Below are 23,718 nucleotides of genomic sequence, written 5' to 3'. Positions count from 1 at the left end.
GGGGACACGGGTTCAATCCCTGGTCCAGGAAGATCCCACATGCTGTGGAGCAACTAAGCCCATGCACCACAACTACTGAGCCTGCGCTCTAGAGCCCATGAGCCACAACTACCGAGCCCGTGTGCCACAACTACTGAAGTCCATGCGCCTAGAGCCTGTGCTCCACAAGAAGAGAAGCCACCACGTTGAGAAGCCCGTGCATTGCAACAGAGTAGCCCCCACTCGCCGCAATTAGATGAAGCCCACACGCGGCAACAAAGACCCAACGCAGCCAAAAGTAAATTAATAAATTAAAAAAAATTTTTTTTAAAAAGGAAGTACAGAAAAATATTTGAAGAAATAATTTCCACATATGATAAAAACTATAAACCCACATTTGAACCCAGATTTTAGAAGTTCAACAAGTTCCAAGTACAAGAAACATAAAGAAAACTACAAGTAGTAATATAATCAAATTTCTTAAAACACTGATAAAGAGAAAATCTTAACAGGAGCAAGAGAAAAAAGACACACTATACATAGAGGAACAAATGTAAAAATTACAGCAGATTTCTCAATAAACACAAGCAAGAAGAGATTGCTATAATATAATATCTTTAAAGTACTGAAAGCAAAAAAAAAAAAAAAAAGGAACAGAGAACAACAAAAAATAACCCCACAAAAAACCAAAATCCCTGCCAACTTAGATTTACTTAAATAGTGAAAATATTTTTCAAAGACTAAAGTGAAATACTGAATTTTCAGATATACAAAAGTTGAAAGAATTTATCGCCACAAACCTACACTACTTGAAATGATAAGGGAAGTCCTTCAAGACGTAGAAAATTGATACCAGACGGAAACCTGAATCTATACAAAGTAATGAAGAGCACTGGTAATAGTAACTAACTAGGTGTATATTTTTCTTATTTTCAAATCACTTTAAAAGATAATTGACTGTTTAAAGCAAAAAAAGTAACAATATACTGTGGAGGCTACAGCATATATAGAAGTAAAATGTATGACGACAATAGCACAAAGGCCAGGAAGAGAGAACGGAAGCGTACTGTTGTAGGGTCTTTACACTATACACGAGCTAGTAAAGTATCAGTTGAAGTTAGGCCTTGATAAGCTAAAGATGCATGCTACAAACTTCACAGCAACCAGTAACACGATGTAAAGAATTATAACTATGTATTAATTTCTCTGTTGTTGCTGTAAAAAGTTACCACACACGTTAGCAGCTTAGACCACACAACTTTATCATCTTAGAGTTCTATAAGCGAGAAACCCAACAAATACAGACCTCACCGGGCTATACCAAGTGGCTGGCAGGGATGTGCTCCTTTTCGGAGGCTTTAGGACAGAATCCACTTCCTAGCCTTTTCCGGTTTCCAGAGGCCAGGCACTCTCCTTGGCTCAAGGTCCCTTTCCTCCATCTTCAAAGCAAGTAATGCTACATTTCTCTGTGTCCTCTACACATCTTCCTCTTCTACTTTTAGAAGAAGGACCCTTGTGACTAAAATGGGCCTACTCAGAAAATATGATAATCTCCCTATTTCAGAGTCAGCTGTTTGAAAACCTTAATTCTATCTGCAACCCTAATACCTCTTTGCCATGTAATGTGACATATTCACAGGTTCCTGGGATTAGGAAAGTGACATCCTTGGGGTGAGGGGCGGGGGGTCATTTTTTTGTTTTGTTTTGTTAATTAATTAATTTGGCTGTGTTGGGTCTTCGTGTTGCTGCACACAGGCTTTCTCTAGTTGTGGCGAGCAGGGGCTACTCTTCGTTTTGGTGCGTGGGCTTCTCATTGCGGTAGCTTCTCTTGTTGCGGAGCATGGGCTCTAGGTGCATGGGCTTCAGTAGTTGTGGCGCGTGGGCTCAGTAGCTGTGGCTCGCGGGCTCTAGAGCACAGGCTCAGTAGTTGTGGTGCACGCCCTTAGTTGCTCTGCGGCATGTGGGATCTTCCCGAACCAGGGCTTGAACCCGTGTACCCTGCATTGGCGGGTGGATTCTTAACCACTGAGGCACCAGGGAAGCCCGGGGGGTCATTTTTTAACTATCACAACTGATAAGTCAATAAAAAGAGGTAAAATGGAATGAAAAATAATTAATTCAAAGAAAAGCATAAAAATAGGGATAAATGAACAAAGAACACATGGGACAAACAGAAAACTAAGTAGGTAGATTTGAATCCCATCACATCAATAATCACATTAAATGGTCTAAACAATCCAAGTAATTGACAGAGATTGTCAGATTGGATAAAAAGCAACACCCAGCTCTACGAAACCTATAAGAAAGCCACCTTAAATATAAAGACACAAATAGGTTAAAGGTAAAAGCATGGGAAATGATATACCTTGCTAATACTAACCAAAGAAAGCCTGACTGGCTATATTAATATCAGACAAAACAGATTTCAGAGCAAATAATACTACCAGAGATAAACAGGATAAATTTTATCACGATAAAGGGGTTAGTTCATCAAGAAGACAAAACAATCCTAAACATTTATACATCAAATAATAGAACTTCAAAGTACATGAAGCAAAAGCTAATCTAACACTAAGGAAAAACATATATTTACCAATATAGTGTGGTATTTCATCACCTCTCTAAATAACTGATAGAAATTAATAGAAAATAAGCATATAGAAGATCTGAACAACACTAACCAATTTGATCTAATTGACATTTATATAACACTTGCCCAACAATAATAGGATACATATTCTTTTCAAGTACACTTGGAACATTCACAAAGATAGACCATATTCTCAGCATTGAAACAGGTCTCAATAAATTTAAAAGGATTCAAGTCATACAATGTTCACTGGCTACAATGGCATTAAATTTCCAATCAATAATACAATAACATCTGGAAAATCCCCCAAAACATTTGGAAACTACATAATATACTTCTAAATAATCCAAAAGTCAAAGAAGTAGTCAAAAGGGAAATTTAAAAGTATTTTGATCTGAATAAACTGTAAACACAATACCAAAATCTGTAGGATGTGGCTAAAACTATACTTAGAGGGAAATTTATAGCACTAAAATACCCATGTTAGAAAAGAAGCAAGTCTCAAATCAACAACCTCAGATTACACCTTAAGAAACTAGAAAAGAGCAAATGAAATCCAAATTAAACAGCAGAAATGAAACAATAAAAATTAGACAGAAATCAATAAAATAGAAAAGCAATAGAGAAAAAGAAATGAAACCAAAGATTGTCTTTGAGAAAACCTAGCCAGTCTGATCAGAAGGAGGGAGAGAATCCATTTCTTAGCCTTTTCTAGTTTCTATAGGCCATGTACTCTTCTTGGCTAATGGTCCCCTTCCTCCATCTTCTAAGCAAGCAATGTTACATCTCTCTGTGTCCTTCCATAATAGTTACATCTTCCTAAGATACAATAAGTAATTGTATTGCTATATACTAGCAACAAACAGAAACTGAATTTTTAAAAATATCAATTATAATAGTATCAAAAATGAAATACTTAGGGATAATTCTGACAAAAGATGCGTAAAATCTGTACCCTGAAACACATTGCTGAGAGAAGTTAAAGATGACTTAAACAAATGGAAAGATATACTGTGTTCATGGATCAGTAGACAGACTCACTATTATTATAAGGCTATGAATTCTCCCCAGATTGATCTACAGCCTTAACATAACCCCAATCAAAATCCCAGAAAGCTTTTTAAAAAGAAATTGACAAGATGATTCTAAAATGTATACGGAAATATAAAGGACTTAGAAGAGCCAAAACAATTTTGATAACAAAGAACAAAACTGTAAGATTTACATTATCTGATTTAAAGACTTATTACAAAGCTATAGCTAACAAGACAGTGTGGTATTGATGTCAATATAGACAAATAAATCAGTGGAACCAAAGAGTGTCCAGAAATAGATTCATAAACATATGGTTAACTGATTTTCAATAAAAGTGACAAGCAATTCACTTGCTTGAAAATGGATGGTAAAAATACAGTGCTAGCACAATTTGATACTCATATGCCAAAAAACAAAACAAAACCCTCCCATCCACAGCTCTCTCTGTGCACAAAAAAAATTCTAGACCTAAATTTAAAACCTAAAACTATAAAAGCTTTAGAAAACTTAGGAGAACTCTTTCTTAGATACAATATCAAAAGCATGATCCATAAAAAGAAATTGATACACTGGACATCATCAAAATTAATATCTGCTCCTCAAAAGACACTGCTTACAAAATGTCCATTGACAGATGAATGCATAAAGAAGATGTATACAATGGAATATTACTCAGCCATAAAAAGAACAAAATCATGCCATTTGTAGCAACATGGATACAACTAGAGAGTCTCATACTTAAGTGAAGCAAGTCAGAAAGAGAAAGACAAACACCAAATGATATCACTTACATGTGGAACCTAAAATATGGCAAAAATGAACCTATCTATAAAACAGAAACAGACTCACAGACATAGAGATCAGACTTGTGGTTGCCAAGAGGAAGGCACGGAGGGAGAGGGATGAACTGGGAGTTTGAGGTTGGTGATGCAAACTATTACATTTAGAATGGATAAACAAGGTTCTACTGTATAGCACAGGAAGCTATATCCAGTCTCCTGGGATAAACCATACTGGAAAAGAGTATTAAAAAAAGAATGTATCTATCTATATCTATAAATAGATAGATAGATAGATATGTATAACTGAGTCACTTTGCTGTAAAGCAGAGATTGGCACAACATTGTAAATCAACTATATTTCAATTTAAAAATCAATTTAAAAAAAGACACTGCTTACAGAATGAAAAGCAAGTCACAGACTGAGAGAGAATATTTGTAAATCCCTTATCTGATAAATGACTTACATGCAAAATATATATGTGTGTGTGTATATATATATATATATATATGAAAACAGCCCAATTTTTTTTAATGGGGGAAAACATGAACACTTTACCAAAAACATATGGATGGCAAATAAGCACATGAAAAGATGTTCAACATCATTAGTATTTAGGGAAATGCAAATCAAAATCATAATGAGAATATGGGGATATATGTATACATATAGCTGATTCACTTTGTTATACAGCAGGGACTAACACAAAACCGTAAAGCAATTATACTCCAATAAAGATGTTAAAAAATAAATAAATAAAATAAAATGGCACTATAGAGATACCACAAGGGAATAATGAAAGAAGCATTAAAGTACTAAAAAGCAAAGCTTAAAAAAAAAAAAAAAGAAAAAAAAAAAAAAACCTAAAAAAAAAAAAAAAAAAAAAAAAAAAAAAAAAAAAAGAGAGATACTATTACACACCTATTACAGTATCTAAAATGAGAAAGACTCACCATACCAAGTGATGGTGAGAATGCAGAGCAACTGGAACTTTCATACATTACTAATGGGAATGTAAAATGGTACAACTATTTGGGAAACAGTTTGGCAATTTCTTAAAATATTAAATATAGACCTATAAGACCCAGCTATTCCACTCCCAGGTATTTGACCAAGAGAAATTTAAACATATGTACAAACAAAGACCACAGAAATGTTCACAGCAGCTTAAAAACTCTGGAAACAACCCAAATGTCCATCAACAGGTGAACGGATAAACAAACTATGACATGTCCATACAATGGAACACTATTCAGTAATTAAAAGAACCAACTACTGACACATACTACAACAAGGATGAACATCAAGACATTATGCTAAGTGAAAGAAGCCAGACACAAAAGACTACATGTTGCATGGTTCCATTCACATGAAAAGTCCAGAAAAGGCAAAATTTACAGAGACAGCAGATTAGGGGATACCTGGGGTTGGGGGAGGGAGTAGGAATGGCACAAGGGAAGTTTTGGGCAAATGAGCACCAGGGAAGTTTTGGGGGTTATGGAAATGTTAACTAACTGGTTGTGGTTATGATATACAACTCTATACATTTACTAAAGTCACTGAATTGTACACTTAAAAGGAATGGGTTTTATGGTATGTAAATTATACCTCAATAAAATTGTTAAAAAGAAGAGTACATAGGGCTTCCCTGGTGGCACAGTGGTTAAGAATTCGCCTGCCAATGCAGGGGACATGGGTTCGAGCCCTGGTCTGGGAAGATCCCACATGCCGCAGAGCAACTAAGCCCGTGCGCCACAACTACTAAGCCTGCGCTCTAAAGCCTGTGAGCCACAACTACTGAGCCCGTGTGCCACAACTACTGAGCCCGCATGCCACAACTACTGAGCCCACGTGCCACAACTACCGAAGCCTGCACACCTAGAGCCCATGCTCTGCAACAAGAGAAGCCACCACAATGAGAAGCCCGCGCACCACAACGAAGAGTAGCCCGCGCTCGCTGCAACTAGAGGAAGCCTGTGCGCAGCAACGAAGACCCAAAGCAGCCAAAAGTAAATAAATAAAATAAATTTCTAAAAAAAAAAAGAGTACATAATGTAAATATGATTCTGTTTATTTAAAAATCCTAGAAAAAAAAGGAAAAAAAAAAGGAAAAAATAAAAAAAAATAAAAACCCTAGAAAATCTATAATAACCTAAAGCAGATCAGTGGTTGCCTAGGCATAAGGGAGGGAATGTGAAAGACATTACAAAGGAACAGGAGAAAATTTGGGGGTTAATGATATGTTCATTATCTTCCTTGTGGTGATGGTTTTATGGGTATATACATATGTCAAAAATAATCAAATTGTACACTTTAACATATACAGTTTAGGGAATTCTCTAGTGGTCCAGTGGTTAGGACTTTGTGCTTCCACTGCAGGAGGCACAGGTTTGATCCCTGGTCAGGGAACTAAGATCCCACAAGCTGCACAGTGTGGCCGATAAATAAACAAATAAACCATTAAAAAAAAAAAAAAAGGGGGCTTCCCTGGTGGCGCAGTGGTTGAGAGTCCGCCTGCCGATGCAGGGGACACAGGTTCGTGCCCTGGTGCGGGAAGATCCCACATGCCATGGAGCGGCTGGGCCCGTGAGCCATGGCCGCTGAGCCTGCGCGTCCGGAGCCTGTGCTCCGCAACGGGAGAGGCCACAACAGTGAGAGGCCCGCTTACCGATAAAAAAAAAAAAAAAAAAAAGTATGGTATCCACAGAAGACCAAACATTCCATTCAGTGTAGCTGGAGTGGAAAGTAGAAAGGAGTAACAAAAGAGCCATTCATGCAGCCAAAAATGTATTGTTAATGGCTGCACTATGTCACCTTCCCCTTATTAGATAGACTGCTTCCACTTTTTAATTAAATAAATACCAGCTCACCATTGTAAGTGAAGCTCCTTCTTTATTAAGGAATTACTGCTTTAGAATAAATTCTCGGAAGTAGACACATAGGAATATTTTTAAGTAAGGCAGGCAGATTTTTATTTTTAAAGAAAGTTTATTATTATTATTTAGTTATTTTTAAAGAAATAGGAAAAGGAGATATAGAGCAAATTATTTTACTTTAGAAACTATGAAGTAATACTGAAAATTTTCAGAAATGGTATAGGGTCAGGGAGACTTGGGTGGAATTTCCTTGGGACAATTTTTTCTGGCACTTGACAGAAATCATAAAAACTAATCCAATTGTGAACAAACCATAAGTCATAAATCATGCCCCAGATGGATACACCTGTTTTTTCTTCAAGGAAGCTTTATTCAGAATGATGAAAGGTTTCTATTCACATTCTTTTTCTCCATCTCTTCATTTCTCTCTCCCTCTTTCTCCCTCTTCCTCCTCTCTCCTTCTTCCCCGCCTCCACTCTGGGGCTACAAATACGGCAAGCCAGACCCAGTGATTAATACCATAATTCAAAATGACAAAAAATATCCTCCATCATGAGCTATTCTGTTTTGAGTAGGAGCCTGCAGGGCACACACAGGATGTTCATGCTTATCCAGGCAGTATCACCACAGACCAGGTAGGAGCCCTCCTTGGTAAGACACACGGTACACTAGTGCCTACTTAATATTAAAAAATGACTCACAAAATTTCAGCTTTCAACATATTTATATTTGAGACACAAAGGTATTAAAATAAAACAAGGGACTTTCCTGGTAGTGCAGTGGTTAAGAATCCACCTGCCAATGCAGGGAACACGGGTTTGATCCCTGGTCCAGGAAGATCCCACATGCCCATGCACCACAACTACTGAGCCTGCGCTCTAGAGCCCGCGAGCCACAACTACTGAAGCCCTCACACCCTAGAGCCTGCGCACCACAACTACTGAGCCCACGCGCTGCAACTACTGAAGCCTGTGCGCCTCTAGGGCCCGTGTGCCGCAACTACTGAGCCCGCGTGCTGCAACTACTGAAGCCCAAGCACCTAGAGTCCGTGCTCTGCAACAGGAGAAGCCACCACAATGAGAAACCCGCACACTGCAATGAAGAGTAGCCCCCACTCACTGCAACTAGAGAAAGCCTGCATGTGACATTGAAGACTCAATGCAGCCAAAAACAAAACTATTATGGTCACTAACAAAAATCCTACTAGAGGAAAGACAGTAACTTTCTGCGGTAGCAAAGCCAGTGGAGCTGAATGATACATCCCAACCCAATTCTCAGTAACATCCCAACCCATATTCTCAGAATATGGCAGGGTTTATTTTTGTAATAGTTAGTTACAAAGTTATGTCTTCTCAGAATCTCCTTGAGAAACTAAGACCACCCATGAAAGGAGAAAGGGGGAGGGATGACAAGAGTGTTAAATAAGATATGGCTGGTTTTGAGACTGTTTTTCCTGTGGCTCAAGTCCTGCCAATTAGCAAGGAACTGTTAATGGATCCACAACAAAACCCTCTTCACTTCATAACTTAACTTACAAAGTAGTCAACAAACACATTTTCAAATTCATTTCACACAGTAAAAAAACCAGATAATCACATCAACAAAAGACAAAAACCACATGATCATCTCAATAGATGCAGAAAAAGCATTTAATAAAATTCAACATCCATTCATGATAAAAACTCCTACCAAAGTGGATATAAAGGGAACATATCTCAACATAGTAAAAGCCACTTAAGACAAACCCACAGCCAACATAATACTAAACAGTAAAAAGCTGAAAGCCTTCTCATTAAATTCTGGAACAAGACAAGCATGCCCACTCTCATCACTCTATTCAAATAGTATTGGAAGTCCTAGCCACAGCAATCAGACAAGAAAAAGAAATAACACATATCCAAATTGGTAGGGAAGAGGTAAAATTGTTATTATATGCAGGTGACATGATACTCTATATAGAAAACCCTAAAGACTCCACACAAAAACTATTAGAGGGGCTTCCCTGGTGGCGCAGTCTGCCTGTCGAGGCAGGGGACATGGGTTCATGCCCCGGTCCGGGAAGATCCCTCATGCCACGGAGCGGCTGGGCCCGTGAGCCATGGCCTCTGAGCCTGCGCTTCTGGAGCCTGTGCTCCGCAATGGGAGAGGCCACAACAGTGAGAGGCCCGCGTACCGCAAAAAAAAAAAAAAAAAAACTATTAGAACTGATAAATGAATTCAGCAAGGTAGCAGGATACCAGATTAATATACAGAAACCTGTTGCATTTCTTTACACTAACAATGATATTATCAGAAACAGAAAGTTTTAAAAATCCCATTTAAAATCACATCATGTGAAGACCAGATACTATAAAACTCTTAGAGGAAAACATAGGCAGAACACTCTCTGACATAAATTGCAGCAAGATCTTTTTTGATCCACCTCCTAGAGTAATGGAAATAAAAATAAAAATAAACAAATGGGACCTAATGAAACTTAAAAGCTTTTGCATAGCAAAGGAAACCATAAACAAAGCGAAAAGACAACCCACAGAATGGGAGAAAATATTTGCAAATGAAGTGAACAACAAGGGATTAATCTCCAAAATATACAAACAGCTCATGCAGCTCAATATCAAAAAAAACAAACAACCCAATCAAAAAATGGGCGGAAGACCTGAATAGACACTTCTCCAAAGAAGACAAACAGATGGCCAACAGGCATATGAAAAGATGCTCCACATAGCTAATTATTAGAGAAATGCAAATCAAAACTACAATGAGGTATCACCTCACACCAGTCAGAATGGCCATCATCAAAAACTCTAAAATAATAAACGCTGGAGAGGGTGTGGAGAAAAGGGAACCCTCCTCCACTGTTGGTGGGGGGATGTAAATTGGTGCAGCCACTACAGACAGCAGTATGGAGGTTCCTTAAAAAACTAAAAATAGAACTACCATATGATATGATCCAGCAATCCCACTCCTGCGCAGATATCTGGAGAAAACCATAATTCAAAAAGATACATGCACCCCAGTGTTCACTGCAGCACTATTTACAATAGCCAGAACATGGAAGCAACCTAAATGTCCATCGATAGATGAATGGATAAAGAAGATGTGGTACATATATACAATGGAATATTACTCGGCCATTTGCAGCAACATGGATGGACCCAGAGATTGTCATACTGAGTGAAATAAGTCAGACACAGACAAATATCGTATGATGTCGTTTATATGTGGAATCTAAAAAAAAGGGTACGAATGAACTTACTTACAATACAGAAGTAAAGTCATGGATATAGAAAACAGACTTATGGTTACCAGGGGATGGGGAGGGGGATAAACTGGGAGACTGGGATTGACATATATACAACATCTTATAATAAACTATAATGGAAAAGAATTTTTTTTTTTTTTTTTGCGATATGTGGGCCTCTCACTGTTGCGGCCTCTCCCGTTGCGGAGCACAGGCTCCGGACGCGCAGACTCAGCAGCCATGGCTCACGGGCCTAGCCACTCTGCAGCATGTGGGATCTTCCCAGACCGTGGCACGAACCCACGTGTCCGGCAGGCGGACTCTCAACCACTGCGCCACCAGGGAAACCCCGGAAAAGAATTTTAAAAAGAATGTAGATACATTTATTTATACATATATATGTATAGATATATACATTTATACATAACCAACTCACTTTGCTGTACACCTGAAACTAACATGATAAATCAACAGTACTTCAATAAAAAAAAAAACCCCAGATAATCAGATAAAAGAGCCAGAAGATTTAGAAGATTAGAGGAGAAAGAGTGCAGGTATACCGAGAAAAAAATAAGGAAAAAGTATTATGGTTCAGGCACTAATACTTCCGAAAAAGGACACGTACAATAGCAGGGATTTTTGCATACCCACACACAACAAGGCTGCCCAGTTTTTCTCTTGATGCAACAAGCCACTCATGTAAGATCAGAATGGCGGGGGTTGCGGGGCGTTGAGGGGGCACTTAGTGAATATATGCACACAGTACAGGAAGGGTCTAGGTCAGTGAGGGATGAGAAACCCACAAAACTTGTCCAGGCCAGAGGGCTGGAAGGGGGTCTGGGGCTGAAAAATTTTTGGTGTCTGCTGCTCAGATAACTGAGAATGAGAATCTGGAGAAAACTAGGTCCTGAGAGATTCCAAATTTGTCAGGAAGTAATAGCCAGAAGAATAAATGAACCCTTGGTAAAAATTTCACAAGTCTAAAGGATTAAAGGAAAGATTTTAAAACAAAAACCAAAAGAAAGCAACCAAGCAAAAAACCTTAAAAAACAAACCAAAACAAAACAAAAATATGGATGAAGGGAAACAGAACTGCTTGGGTTTCTGTCCTTGGTTATGCAAGGCTCTTCTCTGTTGCTGCCCACACCCCACGCCTCTACCTTGGGATAAGAGCTAAGTAAGTTCCAACCTTCTGTAAAGTCAGCATAAGAGTTTTCCTTGGGGATAAAAGGCAGCAGAGAGGTGTCCAAGAGCTTGGCTCACTTATCCTTCTCAGTCATCTGTTCTACAGAAAGCCACCGGCTTGCAGGGGTTGAAATGCTGTAATATTGACTAGAAACGGGGAAATGGTGCCGGTAGAGAAAGGAGCACCTCAGTCTTTCTAAAGTCAAACCTTACATGTGGGGATACCTAATTGGACCTTCTTTCCCTGGGCTCAAAGAGAACACTCCTCCTTTCACAAAGCAGGACTGGCAGCAATTAATAACCAGTGGCTCAACTCCTCGTACTGTAAATGTGCCAGTACCCAATTAACAAGCCTTCATGCCCCTCCCGCCAACAATTCAGAGGTTCATGATCCAGAAAGGATGAAGTACTTCAACCAAGCAGTACAAGCCTCTCCTTCTCTAAGTTGAGAAAGGGGAATAAATTGATGACATTCCTTTCCACTTCTGGAATTGCTGAAGGTCCACAATACCTACTCTTGAATGCAATATATATATGTTTTCAAAAGAATGAAAAATACTACTGACAACCCCATGCGTTTGCAACTCTGCAAGCATTTCAGGCAAGACAAGAGTAATATATGATACAATTTCTTCCTCCTTTGGATGCAGACTTGCTTGACCTACCTTAGTGAAAACAGTACAAACTAAAATTTTAGTACAAACTACTGCTGCTAGTCAGTCATCCCTAATTAGAAGATCTGCAGTACATACATTTCTCTTACTCTCCCTAATGTATTGAGCAGAAGTTTGAACTCCAAGTCCTCTCCTAAAAGAAATGCCTAGCAATTAACTATTCTGAATGTACAAGAAGTTCCTACCACCCTTCCAGAGCTATCCATGGCCTTCAGCATGAGAATCAAGCTCCTAAGCATGGCATATAAGGTCAAATGTAACTTGTCTGGATCTGAAGACTTCACTTTGCCCCATTTTTCAGCAATGCTTGCAGTTCCCAACATGTGATGCGAAATGCCTATGTGCGACACTGCACAAAGCGCACTCCCACTCCTAGGGCTTCAAAGTTCAAGTTCAATATTCCTCCCCCCATGTCCACCCACTCTCCATGTTAGACCATAAAGCCTGAGACCCTGTTCACTAGCAGCAATTTATTGCCACTGCCTATGACTGGTGAACAACAAGAAAAAGAACTCCCCAGCCAACACAACTTCAGGATCCTCCCTCCAGCATATACCTGAATTTCGTAAGGCCTAAGTTTGAGTTTTTATCATTTTCCAGAAGACCGTCAGGCCTAAATCTACAAAAGTTCTAATTTTACTGGTCCAATTTTATTGATCATCATTATCCTGTGGTGTGCTAGAGCCAGGTCATATGCCGACTGTGTTCATCTCTGCCAACTCTGTGTTCATCTCTGCCAACTCTGTGTTCAGTGACTTCATGTTGGTAGCTTGAAATTGGTCACGGTGGTAGTATTTACACCATGAAAACTGGCAAAGTCTACAACTCAGGGCTTGACTTTGTTTTCTGGGGGAACACCCAGTTGTGAACCATTTACCACACCACACTGTTATCCCTACAATGATCTATATACTTCCTCTCCTTTAAAACCCAACCTCCTTTTCTTCCAAATATTCAGTTCAAATGATCAGAAAGTCACCTGTACACTCAATCATTTCATGTTTTGTTCCCTATACCTCCTGCAGGAGAGGGTATATAAATTTTCAGGATCTGGTGGAAAATGAAAATGTGGGCTTCCATATTCAAAAATTAAGAATTTCAAGATAACGAGAGCAGAGCATTAAATCAAGAACAAGGTCTTTCTAAGTGTGGGGACTGCACAGGTCACATGCCCATAAAGTGATCCCTGATCTCCTACCTTTTTGTTTTTGTTTTTGTTTTGGCCGTACCACATGGCACATGGGATCTTAGTTCCCCGAGCAGGGATCGAACCCAAGCCCCATGCATTGGAAGCTCGGAGTCTTAACCACTGGACTACCGGGGAAGTCCCTGACCTCCAATTTTTTTTTTTTTAAACATTCACAGAATTTTTTAAAATTAATTAATTTATTTTTTATATTTATTTTTGGCTGTGTTGGGTCTTCGTTTCTGTGCGAGGGCTTTCTCCAGTTGCGGCGAGCAGGGGCCACTCTTCATCGCGGTGCACGGGCCTCTCACTGTCGTGGCCTCTCCCGTTGCGGAGCACAGGCTCCAGACGCGCAGGCTCAGTAGTTGTGGTTCATGGGCCTAGCTGCTCTGTGGCATGTGGGATCTTCCCAGACCGGGGCACGAACCCGCGTCCCCTACACTGGCAGGCGGATTCTTAACCACTGCGCCACCAGGGAAGCCCTGACCTCCTATTCTTAAGTGTAAGCCTGCCCTCCCCTGAGGATACTGTTTCCCATTTATCTCTGCAATAGGATGGCTACTTATTCTCCCACACTTTAGGATTAAAGGTAGGTTGCTATTTATTTGCTCCCCTTCTCAATGCCTTTGCAAATCATTACTCTTCTATCTTCTTTGTAAAAACCTCTTCTCCTTTGCTATCTTGCTGCACAATACTTCAACTCTCATCATAGCTGTCATCTCTCAACTTACTCATTACTCCTCCTACTTTACTGATGGCTTTGACATCTGGATCTCAAAATTCCTCTTCACTGCAAGTCTTGCCTCAAGAGTAAGCAGATTAAGAGGACAGACTCCGGATAGAATCAGACTGCTGGGTTCAAGTCTTGGTACTACCACATATAGCTATGTTGCCATGTTCCTTAACCTTTCTTTTCCTGAGTTTCCTCATTTATAAAATAAAGATGGTAATAGTAATTCACAGGATTTGTTGCATAGATTAAAAGGGTTGATTCGTGTACAGGGTTCGAAATAGTACCTGACATAGTACTAAGTACATAGTACTTACTAATAGTAGTAAGTACTCAGTAAACATTAGCTACTACTGCTGTCATCATTATCATCATCCTTATTAAAGTCTATCTCAATGTCTACATGGATAACTCATTCAACATGTTCTATGAGTTCCCTGTCACCAATAAATTTCTTCTCTGCTCTACCCCAGCAACTCTCTTCCATAGCTTCACCCTAGATCCCCTAATCACCATATCTTCTCCACCTCCAGAATATTAAATTCAAATATCTCACTCTCTGATGACTACCTTCTGTCCTTCCAGCACATTTACCTGTCCCCCTATATCTGCTTCCCATCATCGAACCTCTGAATGCCAGACTCCTCTACTGAATCTCCTTCAGCTCCTCCTATTTTTGTCTCTTTTCCTTTCTTCTTACATCTCTCTTTCATCCACTCTCTTGACAACAACCTCAGTCTCAACGCCCCAATTTCCTTCTATACAAAATTGGCAAAGTTCTAATCTTGGAGGAATCAAACTATCAGGCTTTTCCTGACAGGGTTGCTGAGAGCTACTGAGGAGAATCATACAACTATAATTATAAATTCATGGTCTCCACCTTCAATGACACCCAGCAATCTTTCTATTTCCTTACCTAGTTTACAATCTCCTACCCCTCACAATGGCCATTTCAGGCCTTTACCACTCTCTCCAGACCTCTCATTTTCCTGCTTACTACCCACCTAACCCCACTCCACCTACCTCTGCTTCTACTTTCAATAAATGATCTATCCCACTTCAGAAAAAACAAGAATGAGATTAGAACTACCACAATTTCCTCCTATCAAACCTAAAAGTCCACCTTAGCCGCATCTATATCCACCCATCTCTTCCTTCCTATCACAATGAAGGAGATGTCTCTCCTCCTGCTTAAGGCTAATCTTGTGCTCTGGATTCTTTTTTGTTTTTTAATAAATTTATTTATTTATTTATTTTTGGCTGCATTGGGTCTTCATTGCTGTGCACAGGCTTTCTGTGTGTGTGCGTGTGTCAGGCACTGCCTTTTTAAAAACTTTTTATTTTGCAAAGTTGCAAACATAGTATAGAGTTCCTAAATACTCTTCACCTTGTTTCTCCTAAGGCTAACATCTTACATATATATTGAAGCCAGAAAATTAACATTCATATAGTACTGTTAACTAATCACCTTATTTGAATATTGCCTGTTTTCAGTGGAAAAAGTCTTTTTTCTTGTCCATGACTCATCCAGCATCCAACACTGCATTTAGTTGTATCTCCTTTGTTCCCTCCAGTCTATGACAGTTCTGTCTTTCTTTTTCATGATCTTGACATATTTGAAGACTACTAGTTTTGTAGAAGGTCCTTCCATTTGGGTTTTTTTTTTTAACATCTTTATTGGAGTATAATTACTTTACAATGGTGTGTTAGTTTCTGTTTTATAACAAAGTAAATCAGCTATACATACACATATATCCCCATATCTCCTCCCTCTTGTGTCTCCCTCCCACCCTCCCTATCCCACCCCTCTAGTTGGTCACAAAGCACCGCGCTGATCTCCCCATGCTATGTGGCTGCTTCCCACTATCCACTTTACATTTGGTAGTATATATAAGTCCCTGCCACTCTCTCACTTCGTCTCACCTTACCCTTCCCCCTCCCCGTGTCCTCAAGTTCATTCTCTACGTCTGAGTCTTTATTCCTGTTGCGCGGACTTTTTCTCTAGTTGCGGTGAGAGGGGGCTACTCTTCGTTGTGGTGCGGGGGCTTCTCCTTGTGGTGGCTTCTCTTGTTGCGGAGCACAGGCTCTAGGCACGCCAGCTTCAGTAGTTGTGGCTCGCGGGCTCTAGAGCACAGGCTCAGTAATTGTGGCACTCGGGATTAGCTACTCCACGGCACGTGGGATCTTCCCGGACCAGGGCTCAAACCCGTGTCCCCTGCATTGGCAGGCGGATTCTCAACCACTGCGCCACCAGGGAAGCCCTGTGCTCTGGATTCTAACCCACCTGCCTTATAAGGCATGGTTCTCAAAGTGTGGTTCCCAGACTAGCAGCATCAGCACTCTAGGAACTTGTTACAAATGCAAATTCTCAGGCCCCACTCTAAACCTACTGAATCAGAAACTTTGGAGCTTGGGCCCAGCTATCTGTTTTGAATGAGGCCTCCAAGTGATTCTGACACTTGTTAAAGTTTGAGAACCTCAGCTCTGAGGGAGTATTTATCATTTATCCCCTTTCGCGTATCTTCAACTGCCTTCTTTAGTGAGATGGTTCCCTTGCCTGAAGAGCCTCCTACTTGATTGTTCCATGTACATTCTTGCACTTCTCCAGTCTACTCACCACACAAAACATATCTGATCATTTCATTCCCTGCTTAAGATAAACTAATACTTTAAGAAGGCCTCAAGGTTCTGCACACCTCTGAAGCCTGTTCTTTCTCCACTAGCTCTCCTGCTCTGTCTGCCAAGCAAGACCAGTCTCTCCCAACTTCCCGATCTTCCAATTTTCTAGGGCACCTAACCAACTTTGAAACTGTTATTCCTTCTGCCTGAATTACTCTTTGCCTGTTTCTTTTCCGAATTCCTAGTTCTACTTTAAGTCTCAGCTTAAGCTTTCCTTACTTAGGGTGGCCTAACTTTACCCCTCAGTCTCAATTAGGTCTCTGTTAGATGCTCTTAGAGCACTCCACTTACCCTCTCATAATGTGCATCAAGCTTATAATTATTTATCATAAACGTCATGTCTATTTTCCTGGTCAGAGGGTAAGCTCCATTAGCGCAGGAATCATGATCTTATTTCCTATAATATTCCTAGTGCCTTGCTTTTAGTACAGGACCTTGCAGATAGTAAATGTGTAACCAAGCCTTTGCACACACTGGATCTCCCTCCAGAATGTTTTTTATTACCTTTAAACCCCTAGTGAAATCCTCCACATGCTTCAAGAAATAAGTTAAGCATCTCAGTGAAGTCTTCCCTGTACATACACATCACCTGCCTGCTCAGGAGGATCACGTCTTCTTTTGTGCTCCTACTGCTCGTAAATCAACTAATGCAATAATTATACACTATCATAAATACCCATCTTCATGCCTGAGTCTCCACTAGACTGTAAACTCCCTGAGGGACAGATCATGTCTTGTTTACCTTTATCTCTCTAGCGCTTCGAAAAGTACCTGACATTTATAATAAATGTCCATAAATGTTTATGGGCATGTTGAACCTAACACTGTATCTCTAATATTGCACTGAAAGGTTTTTCCTTAATATTAAATCTGGGTTCCAATTCTAACTTTGTTATTCATTAGCTGTATGATCAAATTGTTTAACCTCTTTGGGCCTCAGTTTCCTCACTAGTAAAACGGGGCTAATAATACATACTTGGAAATATTGCTATGAGAATTAAACAAAATGACAAAATATAACGATTAGCACACACAGTGCCTAGCATGCAGTAGCCTCCCTAGTATGGCTTCAACTTGATAGAGACAACTAGGACAAAACAAATACAAAAATAAGTCACAGCAATCAAGGGAGAACGAGCACAGAGTGAGTCATTCCTTTTAATCATTCGCCCAGGAAGATCAACAATGAAGAAACATAATAAGCAGAATAAACTCTACCGGTGGTATCTCCCTTGGCATACAAAGCTTGGTAAGAATTCACCCGACACCTCTTGGCTAATGGCCACATCCAGCTCCCCAGCCCGGCAGGTCAGGTCTTCATCTGTAATACCAGGCATGGTTACTTCAGAGTGGAATAGAAACTACCTCCTAAGGAATGTGTTTACAGGAGGGAGATGGGGGAGGAGGAGGAGAACTTGACTGCAACTACATCAATCAAGTGTTCTGCAATCTGGCAGAAAACACTGCAGAACTGTTGGTGGAGACTAACGCCCACACAACTGCACTCACCTGTAGCCAAGAGCCAGCTGAGACGAGATAATGAGCAGCTTTCTGCTTTTACCAAAACAGTGGTCAGACTTGCAGGGAAAGAACATCTCTGAGGTCAAATTACCTTGAACATCTGGGCAGCAGCACCTACTAAGATGACACCAAGCAGCTTTATACATACACTCCTCAGCCTAGGAGCACCGCCCACAAGCACCAGCTTCATAGCTCATGTATGTGCCAAATGTGAAAGCAGATTAAACAGCTTCTTTGCTCCTTATTCATAATATGCTTACCTCTGCAGAGCTAGTGGTATTCAGATCACCTCGCTCATTCATTTTAGAAGGCTGTGTCACTGTAGCTACTTCTTCACTGGGACTCTCTCTCTTCCGAAGCTTCCTGATGAAGCTCTGCTGGTCACTGGAAGATAAAGTAGGTCTGAGTGGAGTTCTGGGTGGGCTCTGCCTCCTCCAAGATACCCTGCTCCAAGCTAGCCCCAGAATATGTGGTACATCATCTTCAGGTAGAAAGTCCAGGTCATCTGCAGTTTGGAATTTTTTTAAAAACACCAGCACAGAATTGGAAGAGTCTGTCCTAAAAGCCTGGCAGCTCTGGGGCCTGCTGCAGTCTGCCTGAATGCACATCCCTTCTAACCACCAAAAGGCATGACAGGCGGAGTCCTGGCAGCAGGCAGCCCAACATGTCTGCAGAGAGGGGGTTCCTTCAAGAAGCCAGAGGTGATTTTCTCCCCCAGATCTCAGGCCAACTCCAAACTGTGTCTTCGCCTGCTGGCACCTGCTCTCCTTGGCATCTAAAAACAAAGAATGAAAACATTTAAAAATGAAATAAAAACAGAGACTACAGCTCTGTAAAGAGTCCTGAATTCTAACATTTGAGGCTGTTTTGAAGATTGGTTTTTAAGAGGGTGGGAAAGCTGTCTAGTAAGTGGAATAAAAGACACAAAAGAGAGAGTTTTTTGGCTCAGGATATTTTAGCTTGTAGAAGTACTGCTCCACATTCATCACTGGCTCCCCTCCTCAATGAGTCCCTTGCATGTAGACCTTTTAAACAGAACTCCAGTTCTTGAAACAGAAAAAACAAAACAAAAGAGCTCTTCTGATGGAAGTGTACTGAAGGATGGGGGCAGAGTCCCACCACTTGACCTCACATTCACCTCCAAGGCATTTCTCAGGGACAGTATGAAGATTATGGGACCAGAAGAGCAGCCAGCTGAAGAAGATAGTGTACTCTGCCCACTGAACTGGCAGCAACACAAACTGAGTACTCTTGATCTACTGCAGGATTCAGGTTCATCCATTCTCTAATCAATGGTTTACCAAAGTCAGGTGGTTTTGCATATCACAGCATCAACCAGAGCAGTAGTCAGTCAAGCTTACCAAAAATTTTAATCATGAGAGGTACTCTGCTAGAATGAACTTCTAAGTTCTAAGCCGTGTCATAATAAGAAATATTGGAGGCTAACACAACATTGTAAAGCAACCATAGTCCAATAAAAATTAATTAAAAAAAAGAAAAAGAATAAAGGAATAGAAGTACAACAGTGACGTACTGTGGTTAACCTAGATAACATGGTCCAAAATTCCGGCTAACGTCGCTTACAGATAAACTTTTGAGCCATTGAATGTTTTCAGGCATGGTATTGATTTTCCTGAAATATCACCTCATTTCTGTTTTCTTAGATGAAATAAAGTCAAAGCATGTTATGAATTAAAGTTTTTATACAGAGTTCATTTTAAGGTCTTAGTTATATAGGTGTCTGTAACCAACTATGGTCAGGGTTATACAAAGCCAGAACCAGGATGAGGCAAGAGAGATGCCTCAGGCACACTCTTAGAGTGCTCACTCTTAGAGTCATGAAGTACTCACTCTTAGAGTCATGTAAGTGCAGGGCTGGTCTACCCTCACCTTTTCTTTTTTTTAATATTTATTTATTTGGTTATGTTGGGTCTTAGTTGCAGCATGCGAACTCTTAGCTGCTGCATGTGGGATCTAGTTCCCTGACCAGGGATCGAACCCCGGCCCCCTGCATTGGGAGTGCAGAGTCTTAGCCAGTGGACCACCAGGGAAGTCCCAGCTTACCCCCATCTCGAGAGTGAGTGTTTCCTGAAATTTCATACCCTAGGTACCTCTTTCTTCACCCTAGCCCTAGCCCTGGGGTTATAATATAAAATTTTATTGTAGAATTACATATAGAAAATATGTAGTAGAATCAAACCACTGAATAGATGGATAGTCATGTCTGCATGTACACATAACTGAAAAAGGGCTATGACTGACTAAAGCAACAACTGGATAATCTGCCAAAGCCATCGTGACTCCCAGGAAACAATTACTAAATGTGGACACCAGTCAACTGAGAGATAAGAGAAAAACAGGCAGCCTTCTGGATTATGGAGTCAAGCACTATGGAAGCCAATCTGCCACTGTTCTTTCTTTCTTTCTTTTTTAAAATTTATTTATTTTTGGCTGCGTTGGGTCTTCATTGCTGCACGCAGGCTTTCTCTAGTCGCGGCGAGCGGGGGCTACTCCTTGTTGCAGTGTGCGTGCTTCTCACTGCGGTGGCTCCTCTTGTTGTAGAGCAAGGGCTCTAGGTGCATGGGCTTCAGTAGTTGTGGCATGTGGGCTCAGTAGCTGTGCTCGCAGGCTCTAGAGCACAGGCTCAGTAGTTGTGGTGCACAGGCTCAGCTGCTCTGTGGCATGTGGGATCTTCCCAGACCAAGGATCGAACCCGTGTCCCCTGCATTGGCAGGCGGATTCTTAACCACTGTGCCACCAGGGAAGTCCCTGCCATTGCTCGTTAAACAAAAAGAGAGAAACATGGGCACCAACCTAACATCAGACAAGACAATTTAGAGGCCAGAAAAAAACAGAACTTACTTAAGAAAAGATGAATAAATAGAAACTATGAAAAAAATGAAGTTACCAAGAGCTATGGAAATGCTCCTCATTTCCTCATCCACTTTCCTAAGCAATAACCAATGGTATGAATCTTGGTAACAGCTGAGTGTACAGAGTTTGTTGAAATCAGTAAATTGTTACATCAGTAACTACTTTCAGTTACCTTTATATCAACTTTCCATCATTCTTCTCAGAAAAAGTCTCTCATATTTAATATAGTGAAAAGGTCCACAAAGATGAAAATAGCTTGCAGTTTTCTGTAAGCCACTATTTTATTTAAATTTTTTTAATGTACTGTAACCTCCACTTCTGCCCTTGAAGGAGAAATTGCCATAGGACTTGCTTTTCTACCATGAGAAACTAGAAAACTAGACAAAATATATGAAAAAATTGTTTTTGGACACTGAACAACATGTGGTCTGGGACTGTGATCCCAGAGAGAAAGGAAATAAACAAGGGTGAGCCCTAGGACCACCTTGGTTTTCCGTTTACAGGATAGGCATGCTGCAGACTGTGTAACAGGAAGAACCCAAGCAGAGTAGGGTGGTCTTGCTGAGTTGAGGAAACAGAGTTCAGGGTGACTATGATAGCTAGAGACTACCGGAAAGGAGGAAGCTACACAGAGAAAGACCTCCAGACAGCTGGACAGTGGTTCCCTTGGTATAATACAAATTTACACCAAGTGTAGGTTAAAACTGCATGAAAGTTTAGAAAGTATTTTGAACTAAATGAAACTGAAAACAGAACATATTAAAATTAGTGGGATGCAGTTAAAGCAACGTTTAGAGGGACATTTATAGCTTTAAATGCTTATTTTGGAAAAGAAGAAAAGTCTAAAATCAATGATCTAGAAAGACACATAGGGAGAATGCCATGTGATGACAGAAGCGGAGATTGAAATGATACAGCTGCATGGCAAGGAAAGTCAAGGACTGACAGTGATCACCAGAAGCTAGGAAGAGTCAAAGAAGGATTCTACTCAGAGTCTCAGAAGGAACCAACCCTGCCAACACCTTGATTTTGGACTTCTAGCATCCAGAACTATTGGTCTAAGCAGTGTTCTCTGCCCTTGCATGGAAGAATACTTCAGAAGACAGATGGCTCCAAGACTACCAAGAGCCTGGATCTAGGGATCCTTGACATTTGGGGATGAGGCTATGGCCTCTACCCAGATTGAATGAAGATACCTGGATGCCATTCAATGGACATGTACAGAGATATGATGTTGGAAATCTATAGGAATCTGTTGTTATGGGGCTTTTCTCTCTTTCAAACCAAAATTAATAGCCCAACTGGAGCAAGGGGCAGAGCCCTGGATGGAAGTGTGAGAAGTTCCACCAGGTACCTGTGCAGTCCAGGTGTACTGGTTCGAAACAAAGATGTCAGCCCTAAAGCAAAATACTTCTGAACTGTCTGCTCTGAAAGGGCAAACAAAAAGTGTCATAGTTGATATAGGCCTGAAGTGGGAGGACAGAAGCTCCATAGAGAAGTAGTACTATAATGTAGGAAAGTCTTCAAATTCCTCCTTTATTAGACACCAGAGATATCATACTGGTAAGAAATCCCATAAACATAAACGATGTTTGATAGTCATTATGAGCAGCTCATTTCTTTTAATCATCATAAAATTCACATAAGAAAACAACTTTATAGATGTACTGAATGTGGGAAATTCTTCAAGAAGCACTCAACAATTATTAATCATTAGAGAATTCATTCTAGAGACAAACCCTATAAATGCAATGCATGTGGAAAAGCTTTCAGAAAGAACTCTATCCTTTTAGGTCATCAGAGAATTCAGACCAGTCAGAAATCCTTACAAATGTAAAGACTGCGAAAGTCTTTGCTCAGAAGGTAGCCCTTACTCATCATGAGAGAATATATAGTGGACAAAGGCCTTTTGTATGTAATGAATGTGGGAAAGCTTTCAGGGATAACGCAACTGTGTTGGAACATAAGAAAATCCATACTGATGAGAAACCATACTGGTATGATGAATGCAGAAAAGGCTTTAGGAAGAGCTCAACTCTTATTACTCATCAAAGATGCATACAGGAGATAAACCCTATAGCTGTAGTAAATGTGGAAAATCTTTCAGGTATACATCCTTTGCTGGACATCAGAAGACTCATAGTGGAAATAAACCCTACTGATGTAATGACTGTGGGAAAGCCCATATGAAGAGCTAGCTCAGTTTTTATTGGACATCAGAGAAGCCATACCAGAGAAAAGTCTTGTAAACAAAATTAATATAGGAAGAATTTTCCCCAAAGTTCAGTCCTTAAACAACATAAGATAATTCATAGCAAAGAAAGAGCCATGAAATGTAGTTATTGTGGTAAATCACATAGAAGTAGTT

General features: G+C 40.3%; 1 protein-coding gene and 1 long non-coding RNA gene across 9 annotated transcripts in view; both read right to left on the bottom strand.

Annotated features, from left to right (window-relative positions):
* The window catches only part of KIAA0319L (KIAA0319 like), a 112,545-nt gene that overhangs the window by 54,392 nt on the left and 34,435 nt on the right, over window positions 1–23,718 (bottom strand). For all 8 annotated transcript variants that reach the window (XR_003433323.1, XM_027109132.1, XM_027109133.1 and 5 more), the window contains exon 3: window positions 18,737–19,251. Coding sequence is in view for 7 of the 8 variants with exons in the window: in XM_027109132.1 (XP_026964933.1) it covers window positions 18,737–19,251 (515 nt within the window). In the remaining variant the exon portion in view is untranslated. The remainder of the gene's footprint in view (window positions 1–18,736; window positions 19,252–23,718) is intronic.
* Window positions 18,088–18,730, bottom strand: LOC113621842 (uncharacterized). The gene is made up of 2 exons (XR_003433325.1): window positions 18,465–18,730; window positions 18,088–18,276 (listed from the first exon to the last, which is right to left on the bottom strand). It is a non-coding gene; the product is annotated as an uncharacterized LOC113621842 (long non-coding RNA).

The sequence above is a fragment of the Aethalodelphis obliquidens genome, unplaced genomic scaffold (genome assembly GCF_003676395.1).
Source record: "Aethalodelphis obliquidens isolate GAN/ISIS:26980383/991018 unplaced genomic scaffold, ASM367639v1 scaffold9, whole genome shotgun sequence".
Lineage (NCBI taxonomy): Eukaryota > Metazoa > Chordata > Mammalia > Artiodactyla > Delphinidae > Aethalodelphis > Aethalodelphis obliquidens.
The sequence above is the reverse complement of the archived record's forward strand: the minus strand, read 5'-3'. Positions and strand labels throughout refer to the sequence as shown.